Here is a 17,211-nt window from a genome sequence, read left to right as displayed (position 1 = left end):
AACATTACCCTAAAGAGAAGACAGAAAGTATATCATATCCTTGTAGGGACATTGATGGGAATTTGATACCAGTTGTAGCAATGCTTGATCTGTGCCATTTCTGACAAGTAATACTCTGTAAAATAAAAGGACTTAGGCTGGGTGTGGTGGTTCATGCCTGTAAGTCCAGCACTTTGGGAGGCCAAGGTGGGCAGATCACGAGGTCAGGAGATCAAGACCACCCTGGCCAACATGGTGAAGCCCCGTCTCTACTAAAACACAAACAAATTAGCCAGGTGTGGTGGCGCGTGCCTGTAGTCCCAGCTACTCGGGAGGCTAAGGCAGGGGAATCGCCTGAACTCAGGATGCGGAGGTTGTAGTGAGCCAAGATTGCACCACTGCACTCCAGCCTGGCAAAAGAGCAAGACTTGTCTCAAAAATAAATAAATAAATAAATACATACATAAATAAAAATTAAAGGACTTTAAAAAAAAGAAACATTAAAAAAAGAAGGAAATAAAAAGGCATAACAAAAAACTAACACAAAAATTGAGTTTAAAAAAAACTTAATGCCAAAACCAAGAAGAGGTCTGAAAGGTATCTGGAAGAACAGTTCTCAGCTCCTTCATTCCCCAAATGATGCCAGTAGGTAGAAGATGGCATACTGTTAACTAATGAAAGAAATTCTCCTGGTGAAGTCCTATTTTGCCTTTTTCCTTAGAATTATGCCACCTACAGACTTAGCAATCTTAAAAGAAAAAAAAATAGATGGGGAAAATAATTGATTTGAATTATATTGATTTTAAAAAGACTATTTCTAGTTGTTTTGAATGAATCCAGAACCCATAAATTATATCCCAGAATACTGAAAGAATCTGATGAAATAACACAACCTTCGACAGTAAATCTGAGTCAAGATGATTTGGTTGAGGTAGATACAGATAGATAGAAGCTTCACAAGGACAAGAATACTGTTCCCTGGCTTATCCACAGCTTTGAGCACACTGCCTGGCATGTATTAATGGCTTGATAAGTGTCCCTGACAAAATTCCAAAATCTATTTTTTTGAAGTTTGTGGACAGGTAGAAAAGAACGCAATGGCCACTAGGAGGCAGCATCGATTTACGAAAACTAAGCACGTCTCAGTTTCCCACTATACAGAGGAATGAAGATCACATCAAAGCATCTGATCAAATCTCACATCAATAATCCCTATAAACAGGATGGAGCATAAGTACTAGATATCTCACAATTAAATGAATTTGTTGCTAGTTTAATGGGAGCACTATGCTATTTAATGGCTATCAATCTAAACGGAGATAGCTTTACCTTATCAACATTTTTTTCAGTATTACATGTAGACAGAAAGGAATTTTTATCAAATTTGCCCATGACTTAAAACAGAGATTCACAGCCCAAATTTTTTTAAACCCAAAATAAGTAAAATTTAATTTAGTAAAATTAAATCTACATAATGAGGTAATGACTATACAAGTACAGAATGGAGAGGTTCCTCTTTATATGTGAAAGACCTTTTTGAGTTTACACTTTCAAACTCCTTGAGTCAAGAGTATACGCTGACATAGAAACAAATTTTATTGTACATTTGTTAAAATAGTGTAAACTTACACATACTTCCCACATAACCTCAATTCCTCATCTATTCTCTTGTAGAGATATGGTAGTCAGTGGGAAAGACGCTTAAAAAGCTAAGCTGACAAGACCTATATTTGTAACTTTTATACATTGGCCTTTGACTATCTGGAATAGTATTAAATAGCTGTTTACCGTTATGTCCTCAAAATCATACCAAATGTTTAAAATGCAGTCTAATGCTACTTTTTACAACCCAAGAAGATAGCTATTATTATCCTTATCTTGAATAAGATCCTGTGTTTGAATTCAATTCTGTAGGGTTAGAGACTCATCCCAGCACGTAAGTGCTAGGTCTTTTAATAATTCCACCATGCTTTCCTTCACTGTTTAGTGACTATTCCTTTTTGCTCCATTACACAGCTGCTGAACCACAACGAGTAGGGCCCAAGAAAATTTTTAAAGCACCTTAGGTAATTGTAATGAAAATGGCCCACAATGCAGGTTTGGGAACTGCGTTAGATCATCTGAATATTTCTCATCAGGCTTCTGATAGATGCTTGACAGCACATTTTGAGACTATACTTTCTGGTAACAAGCAGTATTGTATAAAGAGCTGAAAGACCTAGTTGAATTTGAGCACTGTTACTTACTAGTGCTACCTCTTCTCTTATAAGGCACTTGACCCTGCTGAGCCTCAATTTTCCCATATATAAAATGATCATTGTAAGCACTCAGCATCAGGCCCGGCACATGATATGCACTCAATAAATACTACCTACTAATTTTGAAGATGAAGGCCCAGAATATACTAACTATATTGTCAGTTAAGAGTTGCCTTACAACCCTGGCTACTAAATTGTCTGGTTCACATGCCATTATAAAGGGACTTTACTTTCCCATTCCCATGATGAATCTCAGGTTACACGGCTGAGGAAAATGTTGACATCGTTACTCTGTATTTGCATTAAATACCGTTTAAAAGTTGTTTTTATCATACTTATATCTCACATTATTAGCTTAAAAATTCAGAAGGATGTTACAAAGTTGTTAAACACGTTGTTTAAGCAAATATTAGTAAAACTTTCTCTCTTGCTCTTCTGGGATCAAGATTTGTAATATTTAAGCCAAAACTGTCAGCATGTGAGGCCAAGTTACCAAAGTGCTTTGACTTAAAAGCAATGTTATTTTAAACTATTAGTTTAGATAGTATCTTGTCAGTTAAAAAAAAAAGTCCCTTTTGCAGTTAATTGCCCTTTCCAAATAACTTTAATGAAAATATCTTGCCAAGAAACATCTCTTTGATTCATTAAACTGGGTTTAGATTGTGCCTGAGTCACAAAGCACAGAGGTAATTACAGGTTGAAATTGATTTGAGCCTCTTTATAAATAAGAACTGATTATAGAATAAATGTCTCATTAAATATAAAATCTTGACACTGTATATTAATTACGTTACTACTCATGGTTGTGGCTCCCTTACAATTCTCATGCAAAAATAAATACAATTTTAATCGGTCGTGAGAAAAAAGTCCACCATGTGCTTGTATCCAGGAATAAAGAATTACATAGATCATCTGGCATATTATCATCACATCCTCCGTAACTATTCATAAAAACAATAATTCACATTTTGGGAATGCTTTTTCCAACATCAATCAGGAAAATACAGCTTTATAAGGTGTTTCAGATTGCAAGAATACATCACATTAGAAATCCATTATCATGAGGGACAGGACTGGTTTTTATTTACTTGTTTATGTGTAATGTGTTGATATGCCAAATATTTTGAGAAAAGATCTGACTCTGGACTTCATTTGTACTGTTAGAATGCATTTTTCTTAGCAACTGAATGATGTGTATTCTTATTTAATTTTTGGAATTACTTTACCAATTCAAAATGCCATATACTAAAATATTTTATTCACAGTCCCTAAATTTGCCTGTTTGCCTTACCCACTTTCCATCATTTTATTAATAAATTGATTATAAAACATTATACTACAAAAGCCAAATACTTATGAATAGCCAATACTAGCTAACTTCTCTAATTCTCCCAGAGACAGCCCTTAACATCAACCAAATAATTCTAGAGAATAGTGCTTCTCCCCTTACAAGGCTGATTTGAGTGAAGATATTTTCCTCCCCCAAAAAGCTATTATGTTTAATAAGTATGAAGTTTAAAATCTTTTAAAATATGAATGAAACCCACCTCTAAACTCTCTATAAGGATCTATTCCAGAATTTATACAAATTGTTCATTTTTTCTTATTGAGCTTGTATTAAGCCAAGGGTCAGCAACTATGCCTTCAAGCCCAATCCAGCCCCCACCTCCATTTTTATAAATGAAGTTTTACTGGAAGACAGCCACTATTCATTTATGTATTATCTATGGTCATTTGCATGCCACAGTAGCAGAGGTGAGTAGCTGTGACAGAGACCATATGGCCTTCAAAGCCTAAAAGACTTACTATCTGGATCTTCATAGAAAAAGTTTGCCAACTACTATTTTTAAGCACTTTCATAAAAACAAAACAAATAAACTATTTAAATTTGTTTCAATTACAAGGATGTAAATATTTTTCTATGTTCTTCTCATCACAAAGATACACACTTGGGCCTCTACATGAGTTGATCAGAAATTTTATGGACTAGCCTGAATATCTAAACACTACTTACAACATTGTTTCTATCAATTATTTAAAAAACTGAGTTGACGTCTTCTGAAATCAAGTTTATGGATAATGAATTATGGAAAATTGCTGACAATAATAGCTAGCACTACTTCAATATAAACTTAGAGCTTATTTACTCACATTTATAAACTAACTTTAATATTAGAAATTCTCCAATTCTTAAAAATTAAAAATTGAAGACTACATGGAATCAATTTTTTTCAGATAATATACTGTCTGTAAAATTCAACATTAATGTGTTCATATTACTTTCATACCTAACCAATTGGGCATCAAGAGACTTTACCAATCATCTCTGTCAATTCTACCATTCCTAGTCATTCTTAATATTCAAGTTGGAATTTTGGGCCAATCTATTAAAACCTTGTTAGCATTTTTGCTTTTCTCAAGCAAACACATTTTTACCTACCCACACCTCTCAGTGCTAGGGAGCAACTTTTAGAAGCACTAGCAAACTACCACCAGTGGAATCGGATAAATGCCAATGATTCAGATAACTCCAGTAAAGAGTTACCTTCCTGTGATTTTCCTAAATATCAGGGAAAGAAAACACACATATCCTGTACTACTGTTACTTGAATGCCTGATTTATATAGCACACTAATTTCTCTTTTCCACTAGTTTCCATAAATACTAAAGTATCAAAAAGTACTATTTTTTTCTAAAAGTTTTCAAAATGCCCATTATATTTTCACACTATTTAATAAAAAAAAGAAACCAAGCTACCAAACTTATATTTAGGCCAAAAAAAAAGGTTTTTTTCAATAAAATGTAGAAATATTTTAATTTACATATTACAAGGAATCAATAAGGAGTCAAAATCCAGTTACACATTCATAAAAATTCCATATATCATCCTCAGAATAATCAGTTTCTGTACAAAGATTTACAGATGTCCAAGTATGTAGTTTTTCCTCAGTGTGCTACAGAATTTAAAGGTTCTGCTCGAATATTCCCCAAATCAAGCGCAGAATCTGTTTCTTCATCGATTTCTCCAATGACTGCACTAAAAAAGTCAGAGTTAAAACAATCACATTTCTGAAATAAATTTACATGTGTTTCAAAAATCTTACTAATCAAATCAAAGCACTGAGTACCATTCTTCCAAAACGTAAAACTGAGAGAGCACAGTAAAAAGAACTAATTAAGGTAAAAAGCAAACAACATTGGCATGAGTCAGTGAACTGCACATTTAAGTCACAAAACTCAAGAAATAATTTGAAGGCACATTATTACAGGAACCAATATTAAAGGACACATTGTACATAGTGATTGTATCATGAATCTTTAAAGGAAACAGACACACAAGGATAGACACAGTAAAAAACCCTCAAACTTCCAAAGCATATTTCAATTCAATTCTAGGACTGTATTAAAAATAAATTTCACAAAATCACTCCTAAAATAATTAGCAAGTAAAAGTATCAATCATTTGAGTAACTTTGATTAATTAAATCAATGATATAGATAACAGCTATCAGATTGTTTTCCTAAGCTTTCAGTTAAATCCAAGGCCAGTTCTTCATATACAAAAATAATAGTAGGAACATGTACTTTGGTATCTAACAAATCATTTTTGATGTGATTGGCTCAGGTTAAAGCTAGAAAATTTTTTCTTGTTCAACACTAACATAGTATCTATAACTTTAAATTCATTAATACCATGCTAGATAACCAACCCATAGCCCTCCAACTGGAAATATTCAATATTATCACTCAGATCACAAGATGTCTATGAAATATTATTTTTAAAAAATATTGGTTGGGTTTACATTTGTTTGGTTTTAATGAGAGTAAATTTTTTTTTGAGATAGAGTTTCGCTCTTGTTGCACAGGCTGGAGTGCAGTGGCATGATCTCGACTCACTCCAACCTCCACTTATCAGGTTCAAGCGATTCTCATGCTTCAGCCTCCCGAGTAGCTGGGATTACAGGCACATGCCACCACACCCGGCTAATTTTTGTATTTTTAGTAGAGATAGGGTTTCACCACGTTGGCTAGGCAGGTCTCGAACTCCTGACCCCTGGTAATTCGCCAGCCTCAGCTTCCCAAAGTGCTGGGACTACAGGTGTGAGCCACTGTGCCCGGCCAAATTCTAAAGACGAATACTAGTAATAAGGGATTTGCCAAATTTTGCTTTAAAGTATATAAAGTCTTAAATCATCTAATAAATGAAAAATATCAAACTCTGGCAGAATGAATTAAGTTTTCTCAAACTAAAGGCCTCAATTCCACTCTTAAATATTCTTAAATTTTAAATGATAATATTCAGTATAATTTAAAATCCCTATGGTAAGCAGGGGAATGCTGATACATTTTTAAAAACCAGCTCTCTGGAAAAAAAGCGGGAGCCTGATTTGCAGCGTTTACTAATATCCATTGTGCAAACACTCCCACCATGGCCAATTTCAACCTACTAACAAGACATCAATTAACTAGCTTGTAAAATTCCTTAAAATATAACAATCTGCTTCATGAGCCAGTAGAAGCTGGCTCTAGCACACGACTTTTTTCACTGAAGTTCAAGAAAAAAAAATTGTTTTAAGTAGGAGAAACCTTAAAATCAATTACTATGCACAGCTCCAATATAAACAGTGTTGTTCTGATCCAGAGACCTGGGCCCTATCTGCTCTGCCTCTCTCTCATTACTTACAGCTCACCTTGAACTTCACCTAAAAGTCATCTCTAAAATATTTTATAAACTCTTGATTTTTGATTACAGATCAAATTATTTATTCATCTAAAGGTGATGCTAACATAAACAACTTAAATGAGTAAATTATTCCTGCACTTTTTAAGTTATTCCAGGGGACAGTTAGTCCCCTAGAATTTGTTAATGTATCTAGCTTAAAATTGTGAATGTATCTTTTGCTTCTTTCCAACTATATTTTGATTCAGTGTAGTACTCACTAGAAAATTGATTTGGCATTCTTCTAGCCTCTATAACTATACTAATACTGGCCACATATAACTATTAAAATTAATTACAATTAAATAAAATTTAAAATTCAGTTCCTCTGTCACATCAGCCACTTTTCTTTTTTTTTTCAAGATGGAGTTTCACTCTTTTTGCCCAGGCTGGAGTGCAAAGGCGCGACCTTGGCTCACTGCAACCTCCGTCTACCAAGTTCAAGAAATTCTTCTGCCTCACCCTCCCAAGTAGCTGGGATTACAGGCATGCACCACCACACCAGGCTAATTTTTGTATTTTAAGGAGAGACGGGGTTTCACTATGCTGGCCAGGCTGGTCTTGAACTCCTGGGCTCAGGTGATCCACCCACCTTGGCCTCTCAAAGTGCTGAGATTATAGGCATGAGCCATGGCACGCGAACCACATCAGCCACTTTTCTTTTCTTTTTTATTTTTTGGGACAGAGTTTTGCTCTTGTTGCCCAGGCTGGAGTACAGTGCTGCGATCTCGGCTCACTGCAACCTCGGCTCACTGCAACCTCTGCCTCCCAGGTGAATTCTCCTGACTCAGCCTCCCGAGTAGCTGGGATTACAGGCTTGTGCCACCACGCCTGGCTAATTTTTATATTTTTAGTAAAGACGCGGTTTCACCATGTTGGCCAAGCTGGTCTCGAACTCCTGACCTCAAGTGACCCACCCGCCTCCGCCTCCCAAAGTGCTGGGATTACATGCTTGAACCACTGTGCCCGGCCTTTTTTTTTTTTTGAGATGGTGTCTCAATCTGTCACCCAGGCTGGAGTGCAGTAGCGTGATCTCGGCTCACTCCAACCTCCACCTCCTGGGTTCAAGTGATTCTCCCACTTCAGCCTCCCAAGTAGCTGGAACTACAGGTGCACGCCACCAAGCCTGGCTAATTTTTGTATTTTTAGTAGAGACAGGGTTTTGCCATGTTGGCGAGGCTGGTCTTGAACTCCTGACCTGATCCACTTGCCTCGGACTCCCAAAGTGCTGGGATTACAGGCACCATGCCCAGTCAATTACTCTTAAACTTTTATATCTGTCTGTCCCAAGTAAATTGAGGCCACAGGGACATCTTCAGTGTGTCAATGATACTAAAAATTTAAAAGAAAATGAATAATGAGTAAGTACTTATTTATAAATACACCTATGTTATTGAGCATGAATGAATATTGTTCAAATCAGAGATTTCAAAACATTTTTCAAACTTTGGCCTTGGACTCTAGAAATATGGTCCTCTAAAATTCTGGGTATTTGTAAGAACGTTTTCAGAAGCCTCTCTAATGAAGTATTTAATATAAGGCAGAGCCCTTTCTGGACTCTACCCAGGCTACTTAACTAGTAGAAAAATAGGCAAATCTCAGGCAAAAGTTTAATTTGTAGAGAGACAGCTTTGGTTGAAACCTAAAGAAGTGTTGACATAAAATGTATAGATATGCCTTACTTTACGCAAACATAAGAAAAGGTATATTTACGAAAGAAATGAATGCAAGATTCTATTAACTATGTATGGACAATATAGTAGGGTATCTTGGGGAAAACCTCCACAAAGTAAGGCAGTATCATTTATCATTTTAACAGATATATTTTACTTACACGTTGTCACCTCTTACAATGTATAATCCTAGTACCACTTGCTCTACCCCCTGTGAAGAGCTGAATACTCGTTCATGGCTTTCATCCAAAATCAAATTAATGGTCTGGTCAAAACCTTTCAGTGTTCCCTGTAAAGAAAATATTCAGGAGAAAAAGAGAAATATTCTGCTTTACCTGAAAGTGTAAATTTAGCCTCACAGTCATTTTAGTTGCCAGGTATTCCAATACAAGTACCTGTACGATGGCAAATAAAATGCCTTTTTTATAACCAACAGTATTTGAGGGTACACAATTTACCTCTTGGTTATTTGGCTGGGGTGGGGGGACCTGCACCACACATCTCACTCATATGCAGAGTTGACGGCAGTTACAAAGGACACCTGTGTACTAATGTGAGTATCTCCAAGTAAGTAGCATAAAAGCTTACGTAGACCAGCAGCTAAAGGTATAAACTAAAACAAAGGAGATTTAAGGGAAAATGATAGGCAAATATACATAAATAAGGAAGAACCATACATACCAACTACAGCAATGTAATAGTATCACTATAGGCTATATGCCAGCACTAGGCAGTGTGCTAAACACACCGTACACATTATCTCAACTCATCTCTACCCTTTGATTTAATACTATAATTAGCCCCATTTCAAAGAAGAAACTGAGGCACAGAATGGTGTGTCTTATGGTCACATGGGTAGTAAGTGGCAGAGCCAGGAGATGAACCACAAAAGTCTAGCTCCTGAGCCAGACCACTAAACCGTAACATCCACAAAAGTCTAGCTCCTGAGCCAGACCACTAAACCATAACATTCTATACTATTATACACAAGTAAATATAATTTGCCATTTTTCAGATTCAAATCAGTCCCATAAATATACTAAAAATTTAACTAGTAGTTACATGTAACACCTAATCAGTACATACTAGTTACCAGTGTTCTGTGTCTCACATGTATTGTTTAATGTGTATCATATGGGTTTATTGTTTAATTCTCCCAGTAAGGTAGATACAAATGTGACTATACTAATTAAAACCAGAACTTGAAGGAAATAATCAGGGAGAGTTTTATGAAAGCTTAGTATTGAATAAAAGAAGACATGGGTCTAGCATAAGAGAGTAACTCACATGGTATTCAAGTTTCTAAAGAAATATCAACTAGCATTGGTTTTGATGGTTAAATCTCTCAAGCTCTTAAACTGTTTTATCTTCTGAAAGTCAAAATATATAAAATGAGAATGAAATAAAAAGAGAATGAAATAAAATGAGAATGAAATCTATAACTTGGAAGAGAAACAAAATATGGAGTATTTATTGAACTAGTTAGCAAATGGTTGTTATCATAAACACCCATTCATAACTTCTTGACTTCATTTTACACATTATCCCATCAAATAAATTATGTGTCAAAGAAATACAGAACTACTGAACTTTAGAACTTAAGATGCTCTTTCTATATCACTTTCCTTCTTCTTTAAAATTAAAAATAATTTCCCAGTTTATTATCTACCCTGTTAACAAAAATAAGAAAATTTAAACTTAAGGTTTTCACCAAATTTAAAAAAAATGCAAATATCTATTAATAGCAATAGGCTTCCTGAAGTGTTGAGATTAAAATATGTCTAACTGTCCATATTTGAAAAAATACAATGTGAGGTGCCTAAGCAAACATCATTGCTTCCTTAAGAAAGAAGCCAGGCAACTGGCCTTGGCTTTGATGTCAAACCAAATTTAAATCCCAGTTTGGTTCTGTCACTTGCTACCCTTGCGACTCTGAGAAAGTGAGTCACCTTCTCTGAACTTGTTTCCTAATCTAGAATACAGGGGTACTTATTCTTCACAAGGTTGTATTGTACATTAAATAATGTAACACATATGCACCTGGCACATGATATAAATTTAGTAAATGGCAAAGCTAGAACTTTGACTAATAATAGTCACTAAGGACCCAGTGAAAAAAAAAATCACAAGGCTTAAAAAGAAAAGGAACAAAAGCAAAACTGAAGAATGGAAAAATAAGGGATCAAATTATTTTAAGAAACTAGGTAAGGTTAGAAAATAGAGAAAGTTTAGTAGCCTTAAAATTCTTTTGAAAGCATTCAGAGTATGAATTATAAGTGAAGAAATAATCAAGTACCCAAAAATCTTGAGATGAATTCCTCAGATCAAATTCCAAATACAAGTATCACCATAGGAACGTTTTATCTTAGTTATATGACATGAATTAGCAAGGGAGAAACAACTTCAAGGAACAAGCCAATTTTACATATATATGTATATACATAGAAAGTCAATCATCATAATGTGTCCTACAGAAGACATGTCACACAACCTAAAAACAATATTAAGATTGTATACAAGCCTTAAATGTTGATATCTAGATATTAATAGTATCTAAATCATTAAAAAGTTACTAAGTATATGCAAAATTTCAAAAAATTCTGATTCATGTGGTGCTGAATGGGGAAGGAAATAAAAATGGAAGAAGAAAAGTAAATTTAATAAAGGTCTACAGACCAGGAGCTCTCTGAGGGCAGAATCTATTATTCTAGCTCCTAGAAGCCTTGTAGGTAACACACAATGTTTATTAGTGAGGAAAACGTGGATTGACAGCAAAGTGATAAAGAGCTGAATTATAATAAAATTGCACTACCGGTGTAATGTCCTGTCTAGGCATTAGAGATTAGAGGTTTCACATAAAACTTGCAAGCAATAAACCTACAGGAAAGCAGAGAATGAAAATTCCGAAGACTTACCACAATCATTCTCCCATCTGATGTAATAACGGCAACAGTTCCTGATAACTGAATCAAAGAAAGTGTTTCTTAGGAAATGCAAATTGAAAACAGACTCTGGCAAGGTAATGATTTGAATTTTTAGAAGAAATATAACAACTAGGTAAAAGTATTCAACACAGCCACTAAGTTCACTACATAAAAACGTTAAAAGTTTTTTGGACGCCAAGGCAGGAGGATCACTTGAGGTGAGACTAGCTTGGGCAACACAGCGATACCCCCATCTCTATTACCCTGGCCTGGTGACCTATAGTCCCAGCTACTCAGGAGGCAGAGGCAGAGGCAGGAGGATGGCTTGGGCTCAGGAGTTCAAGGTTGCATTGATGATCAAGCCACTGCACTCCAGCCTGGGCAACAGAGTGAGACCCTCGACTCAAAAAAAGAAAAAAGAAAAAAAAACTTAAAAAAAGCTTCTGTCTTTGTCTTTGTGATAATTACATGATTAAAAAAGGGAAAAAATAGAAAAAGAAAAGCTCTTTCTGTATGTGATCGGTGTATCCTATCTCAAAATATCCTGGATTTTTGACACTTTTCTACTCGGAATGTTACCAATCTATTTCGGGCAGGATATTTCGTTTCTTAGGCCTGTTTATTTCTAAAATGAAAATTGGATGAGTACTAAATTAATCGATGTTGGACGATCTTCCAGCATGTTAAAAAACTGTCTTCCAGGACAGGCTTCTGTAATTCAAAAGTAAAGAAACTATATAAGCAGCGTCACAGGGTACCAATAACGCATCATTAAAAGCATTCGGTATTTAATTTTTGTCACCCAGTTTGTACCTGAGCTTAACGTAGTGTTTTTGTCCTGAGACTTTAAAACGGTAACACTTGTAAAGTCTATTTTAAGACTTCCCATGGGGTTGTTACTTGCTCCTCACTATAATCCATTACAACAGCAAGCATTTTTTTCATTCTACCAACAAGTTGGGACTTCAAGTGGCAAAGGGACAGAAACAGTCTGCGAACCATCGTTAAACTTTTTGCTATCCTCGAACGAGCAAATCATGTGAATAAAACAAGTACACAGATTTGCAAAACTATTGTCGCCGCCAGGACGACTGTTCATCTTATTCACAAACTTTACCACTTATGCCATAGGGAAATAGTAAGGAACTTCAACACTTATGCCATGGGGAAATAGGAAATCAAGGGCGTATATTAGAATAATCACAGTGGGTTTTTATTTGGCTTTTACAGGCAAAATGGAAAGGACCCCTGGCCCCGCAGCAGCAGCAAGGCTCGAGGCGCCGCCGGCGAACTCTGGATCGTTCCGGGGCCCTCATCTCCTCGCCCGCCCCCAGGATCCCGCCGCGGCCGGGCCTCCCAACCTCCCACCGATCCCCGACCGGCGGCCTCTCCGCGACCCCGGCTCACGCCCGAGGCGGCCAGCTTGAGGATACGGTTGATGTAGTTCTCCAAAGCGGACGTCATGCTGTTCGGCCCGGCAGTTCCGGCTAACGCAGCGGTGCCGGCAACAAGCAGAACTGAAAGGGCGCGCCAGAACCCGGCAGCGGCTCGCGCCTGCGGGCCGCAGCAAATATCGTGAGAGTTGCTGCTCCGCAGCCCTGCGAGTCGGAAATTGGGACAAACTGGCCAACCAAACAGAAGCCGCACAGCGGTTACGAGAGAGTGCGCGTGCGCAGTATGTTTTCGCTGTAATTCTAGGCCGTGTTCCGGAAACCGCGTAAGACAAAAGCGAACGAGAGGCGGAAAAAAGGAAGACGCTTCCTGAAGGTGGGGTATGAGACAAGTTGGGGGAGACTGGGTTTCCAATCCAAGTAAAAGGCAGTGTGGTGGAAGTTAACAAGAGAAAATGTTGAGACGAGGTACACCAGGCAGGAAGAAACGAAATAAGGTGTTTTTATTAGGAGTGAAGGAGAGAGACGAGTGCTAGTTGTGTGAAATGCAGGTGCGGGTAGTTGAATCCCTAGTTTTCTGCAGCAGAAGCCGAAAATAACACTAAAAATAAGTTCAGTTGTCCGGGACAGAGTTGCGCACGTTATAACCACACGGTGTATGCCTCTTAAGAACTCAACAGTGAAATACACTTTCGTATGTTCTGCTTTTGTCTCTAAAAGTGTTCCAAAATGGAGGTGTTTTTACTTTTTAAAGAAACTAAGTGCAAATAGGCAAAGGTGTGTGACCATCCCTTAGAAAACGAATGTCCACGCTTCTGCCACGCCAGGATGGTCTACCTTTCTCCAGGGTGAAATTAGTAAGTAAAAGGCTGCCGCAGCACCGAGAAAGGACTGATGCAGGAAGGCACCAAACTTGGTTCTAATCTTGGCTCTGCTAACAAATTGGTGCCATTGCACAGGTCACTTCAATTCTTCTGGGCCTCAGTTTCCTTAGATAGTGCCATAGGTATCATTTCAGATATTTCTCAATGTGATACTGTTCCCACTTTATTTACTGTTGCCCTAACTTGAGAGAGCTTGAAGTTAGAAAGAGATTTATACACAAAACACCAGCAGGGGCGATTTCCCTTTTTTGCAAACTATCTTTATAATTTCAGTTAAACATGTATTTTCTTAAGAATTGTGGCTTTGGAATAACTCTTGCAATGTCAGCAGTTTTCCTCGGAAAAGGAAGCATTTCTTAATTAGAGCATACCTACAAGATACTCCCAAATAGTTAATATTTTATATTCTGAAACTTATTCCGATCTGTTTGAAATCAAATGTAGTCAGGAATTAGATTGTGAATGTCTCATATTCTCAGGGTAACAAATGAAAGTGTCTTCCACAAATGAAAGAACAAAGATAATTGTGTGATTTGCAAATGTCAGGTGTTGAACCAAAACCCAAAGACTAATTAATGATTAACGACGTGTTAGGAGTTTTGTGAAAAAAAGAAATTGCTGGGCGTGTTGGTGTGTTCCTGTAATCCCAGCTACTCTGGAGGCTGAGGCAGGAGAATTGCTTCAACCCGGGAGGCGGAGGTTACAGTGAGCTGAGATCACGCCATTCCACTCCAGCCTGGGCGACAAGAGCGAAACTCCATCTCAAAAACAAAAAAAAAAACTAACCTATGTGTGATCTTATAAAAATGAGGCCGGGTGCAGTGGCTCACACCTGTAATCCCAGCACTTTGGGAGGCCGAAGCAGGCGGATCACAAGGTCAAGACATCAACACCATCCTGGCCAACATGGTGAAACCCCGTCTCTACTAAAATACAAAAATTAGCCGGCGTGGTGGCGGGCGCCTGTAGTCCCAGATACTAGGGAGGCTGAGGCAGGAGAACACTAGAACCTGGGAGGTGAAGGCTGCGGTGAGTCGAGATCGTGCCACTACGCTCCAGCCTGGGCAACAGAGCGATACTCCATCTCAAAAAAAAAAAAAGAATACTCCCTACGGCTTTTCATCCCTTAGAGTGTGCTTTTGTAAGTCTATGGCCCTGTGTAGTTGTCATTAAATTAATATGCCAGATAAATAACAGATGAGCAGTGTTTATGGAGCATCACAAAATCTCTTTGGCTGGAAACTTTTTTACATGTGTCTTAAAAGAGCTATATTTTCTGTAGTCTGTAAGGATCACAGATGTAGCGAGAAAGCCTATGGATAAATAAAAGTCCGTTTATTAAGACAAAATGAATTACATTTGGATGCAGACATCACATACGTGATTTATCTATATTAGCCATGTACCCTTGGGAGTACATGAATGTAGAGAGCTTAGCATCTCATAAAGGAGAATTACATTAAAGCTCCAACAAGGGAAAACTGATACATATAAACCATATAAACATCTGACTACTAAAAAATTAAGAGTCAACAGTGAAACTTGCCCCTTAAGTCAAAATCTCTCAAAGTAATGCTCATTTAAATGACATTATATCAGTGATAAAGTATCAACCAAAGTATGCTTGTAATAGATAATTTTATTCCATTACTTCTGAATCTAAATCTTGAGCAGAAGACATTAACCTAAAGGATCAGACTTCTAGTAGAATCCGAGGAAACTGAATTTGCCCTTCTCTGAATAGTTTATGGAAAACTATCACAATAGCAATTTTTTAAAATAAAATAATATTTTTAACCTTATGTGATGAGAACTTTTATTTCCTTTTATGCGTTTATGCTTTACTTCCCTACAAGTTGCAAAGCTGTTAACCAATCAGTAGTATATATTGAATAGACCTAACTAGAGTTCTCCTAGGCAGAAAAGGACATAAGTAGATCATGTGTCTCTACTTACAAGGAAATTCCTGAATAGTTACAGACCTTTACTTATAAAAATGAAATAATTATTGCATGAAAAAAATGAATATTCCAAATTACAAATAAAGGTAATTGATAGTCTTCATTTAACACTGTAAATTACAAAGTGCTTTACTTTTTTCATTTAGGGTGATAAAGACAGGTAGATTTAACTCCATTACTTAAGGGATGGAAAAGATCAAATATAAGTGATTTGTTAATTGAGAAGCAGTTTAGGATCATTATTAAGAACACTGACTCATGAACTGCCTGAATTTTTATTTGTGTGACTTTGAGCATACTTAACCTTCTGTGCCTGTTTCCCCATCTGTAAAATGGGGAAAACTACACAAAACTACATGTAATTGTTGAGGAACTAAAAGTAATATTTGAAGAGCCTGATATATAATGAGTACTCACTGTTATTCAAGGACACAGACTATACCATAAATAACTTTTTTTTTTTTTTTAAGTCCCAAAGCTTATTCCAATATGGTGTTTTGTTCATGGCCATTTTTTATGATTGGACAGATTCAGCTGTGCACATTTCAAGTGCTTAAGGAAGGGAAAGATGGATATGAGTTCAAATCTTAGAAGGTTTTACAAAACAGGTAAGACTTAAATCAGTGCTTGAGAAGAAGTGCAAATACACTTTAGGAAAATGACCTGACATTAATTTTTTTTTTTTTTTTTTTTTTTGAGATGGAGTCTCGTTTTGTTACCCAGGCTGGAGCACAGTGGTGCGATCTCGGCTCACTGCAACCTCTGCCTCCCGGGTTCAAGCGATTCTCCTGCCTCAGCCTCCCGAGTAGCTGGGATTACAGACATGCACCACCACGCCTGGCTAATTTTTGTATTTTTAGTAGAGACAGGGTTTCACCATGTTGGCCAGGCTGGTCTCAAAATCCCAACCTCAGGTGATCCGCCAACGTCGGCCTCCCAAAGTGCTGGGATTACAGGCGTGAATCATCACGCTTGGTCCTGACATTAGTATTTAGCGGAGGTAAAAACTGAAGATAAAAAGGCCAGCAGGAGTTCAGGTATGCGTTTCTGATTTGTGGCAGTAAGAATGGAGAGGCATATTCTGTGCTCACAGAGGTTAATAAGTAATAAAAGAATGGAGAGGCAGAAAAAAATGTGATTTGAAGACAGAGCTTAAGAAAGGTGATGAGGCCAAACCCAGTGGCTCACATGTGTAATTTCAGCGCTATGGGAGCCTGAGGTAGGAAGATTGCTTGAGTCCAGGAGTTTGAGGCTAGCCTGGGCAAAATGGCAAAACCCTATCTCCACCAAAAAAAAAAAAAAAATTAGCTGAGCGTGGTGTCATGCACATGTAGTGCCAGCTACTTGGGAGGTTGAGGCAGGAAGATAGCTTGAGCCAGGGAGGTTGAGGCTGCAGAGAGCCATGTTGGAGCTACTGCCCT

The 17,211-nt window shown here is 37.2% G+C and overlaps 1 protein-coding gene across 3 annotated transcripts; it reads right to left on the bottom strand.

Moving 5' to 3' along the window:
* Window positions 1–1,399: 1,399 nt before the first annotated feature.
* On the bottom strand, window positions 1,400–13,121 carry LSM8 (LSM8 homolog, U6 small nuclear RNA associated). 3 transcript variants are annotated; one of them, XM_024249281.3, is made up of 4 exons: window positions 12,962–13,083; window positions 11,546–11,593; window positions 8,792–8,919; window positions 1,400–5,274 (listed from the first exon to the last, which is right to left on the bottom strand). In XM_024249281.3, the coding sequence occupies exons 1-4, from the start codon at window positions 13,016–13,018 to the stop codon at window positions 5,184–5,186; spliced, it is 324 nt and encodes a 107-aa protein (XP_024105049.1). In that variant the 5' UTR covers window positions 13,019–13,083; the 3' UTR covers window positions 1,400–5,183.
* Window positions 13,122–17,211: the final 4,090 nt, after the last annotated feature.

This window comes from Pongo abelii, chromosome 6, assembly GCF_028885655.2.
Source record: "Pongo abelii isolate AG06213 chromosome 6, NHGRI_mPonAbe1-v2.0_pri, whole genome shotgun sequence".
NCBI lineage: Eukaryota > Metazoa > Chordata > Mammalia > Primates > Hominidae > Pongo > Pongo abelii.
The sequence above is the reverse complement of the archived record's forward strand: the minus strand, read 5'-3'. Positions and strand labels throughout refer to the sequence as shown.

Excerpts from the sequence above, each read along its gene's own strand:
- LSM8 (XM_024249281.3), bottom strand. The coding sequence starts at position 13,018 with ATGACGTCCGCTTTGGAGAACTACATCAACCGTATCCTCAAGCTGGCC. Across the intron at positions 11,594-12,961 it reads TCAAGCTGGCCGCCTCGGGC|TTATCAGGAACTGTTGCCGT; the intron begins GTGAGCCGGGGT and ends TCTTTGATTCAG. Across the intron at positions 8,920-11,545 it reads CAGATGGGAGAATGATTGTG|GGAACACTGAAAGGTTTTGA; the intron begins GTAAGTCTTCGG and ends TTTTCTTTACAG.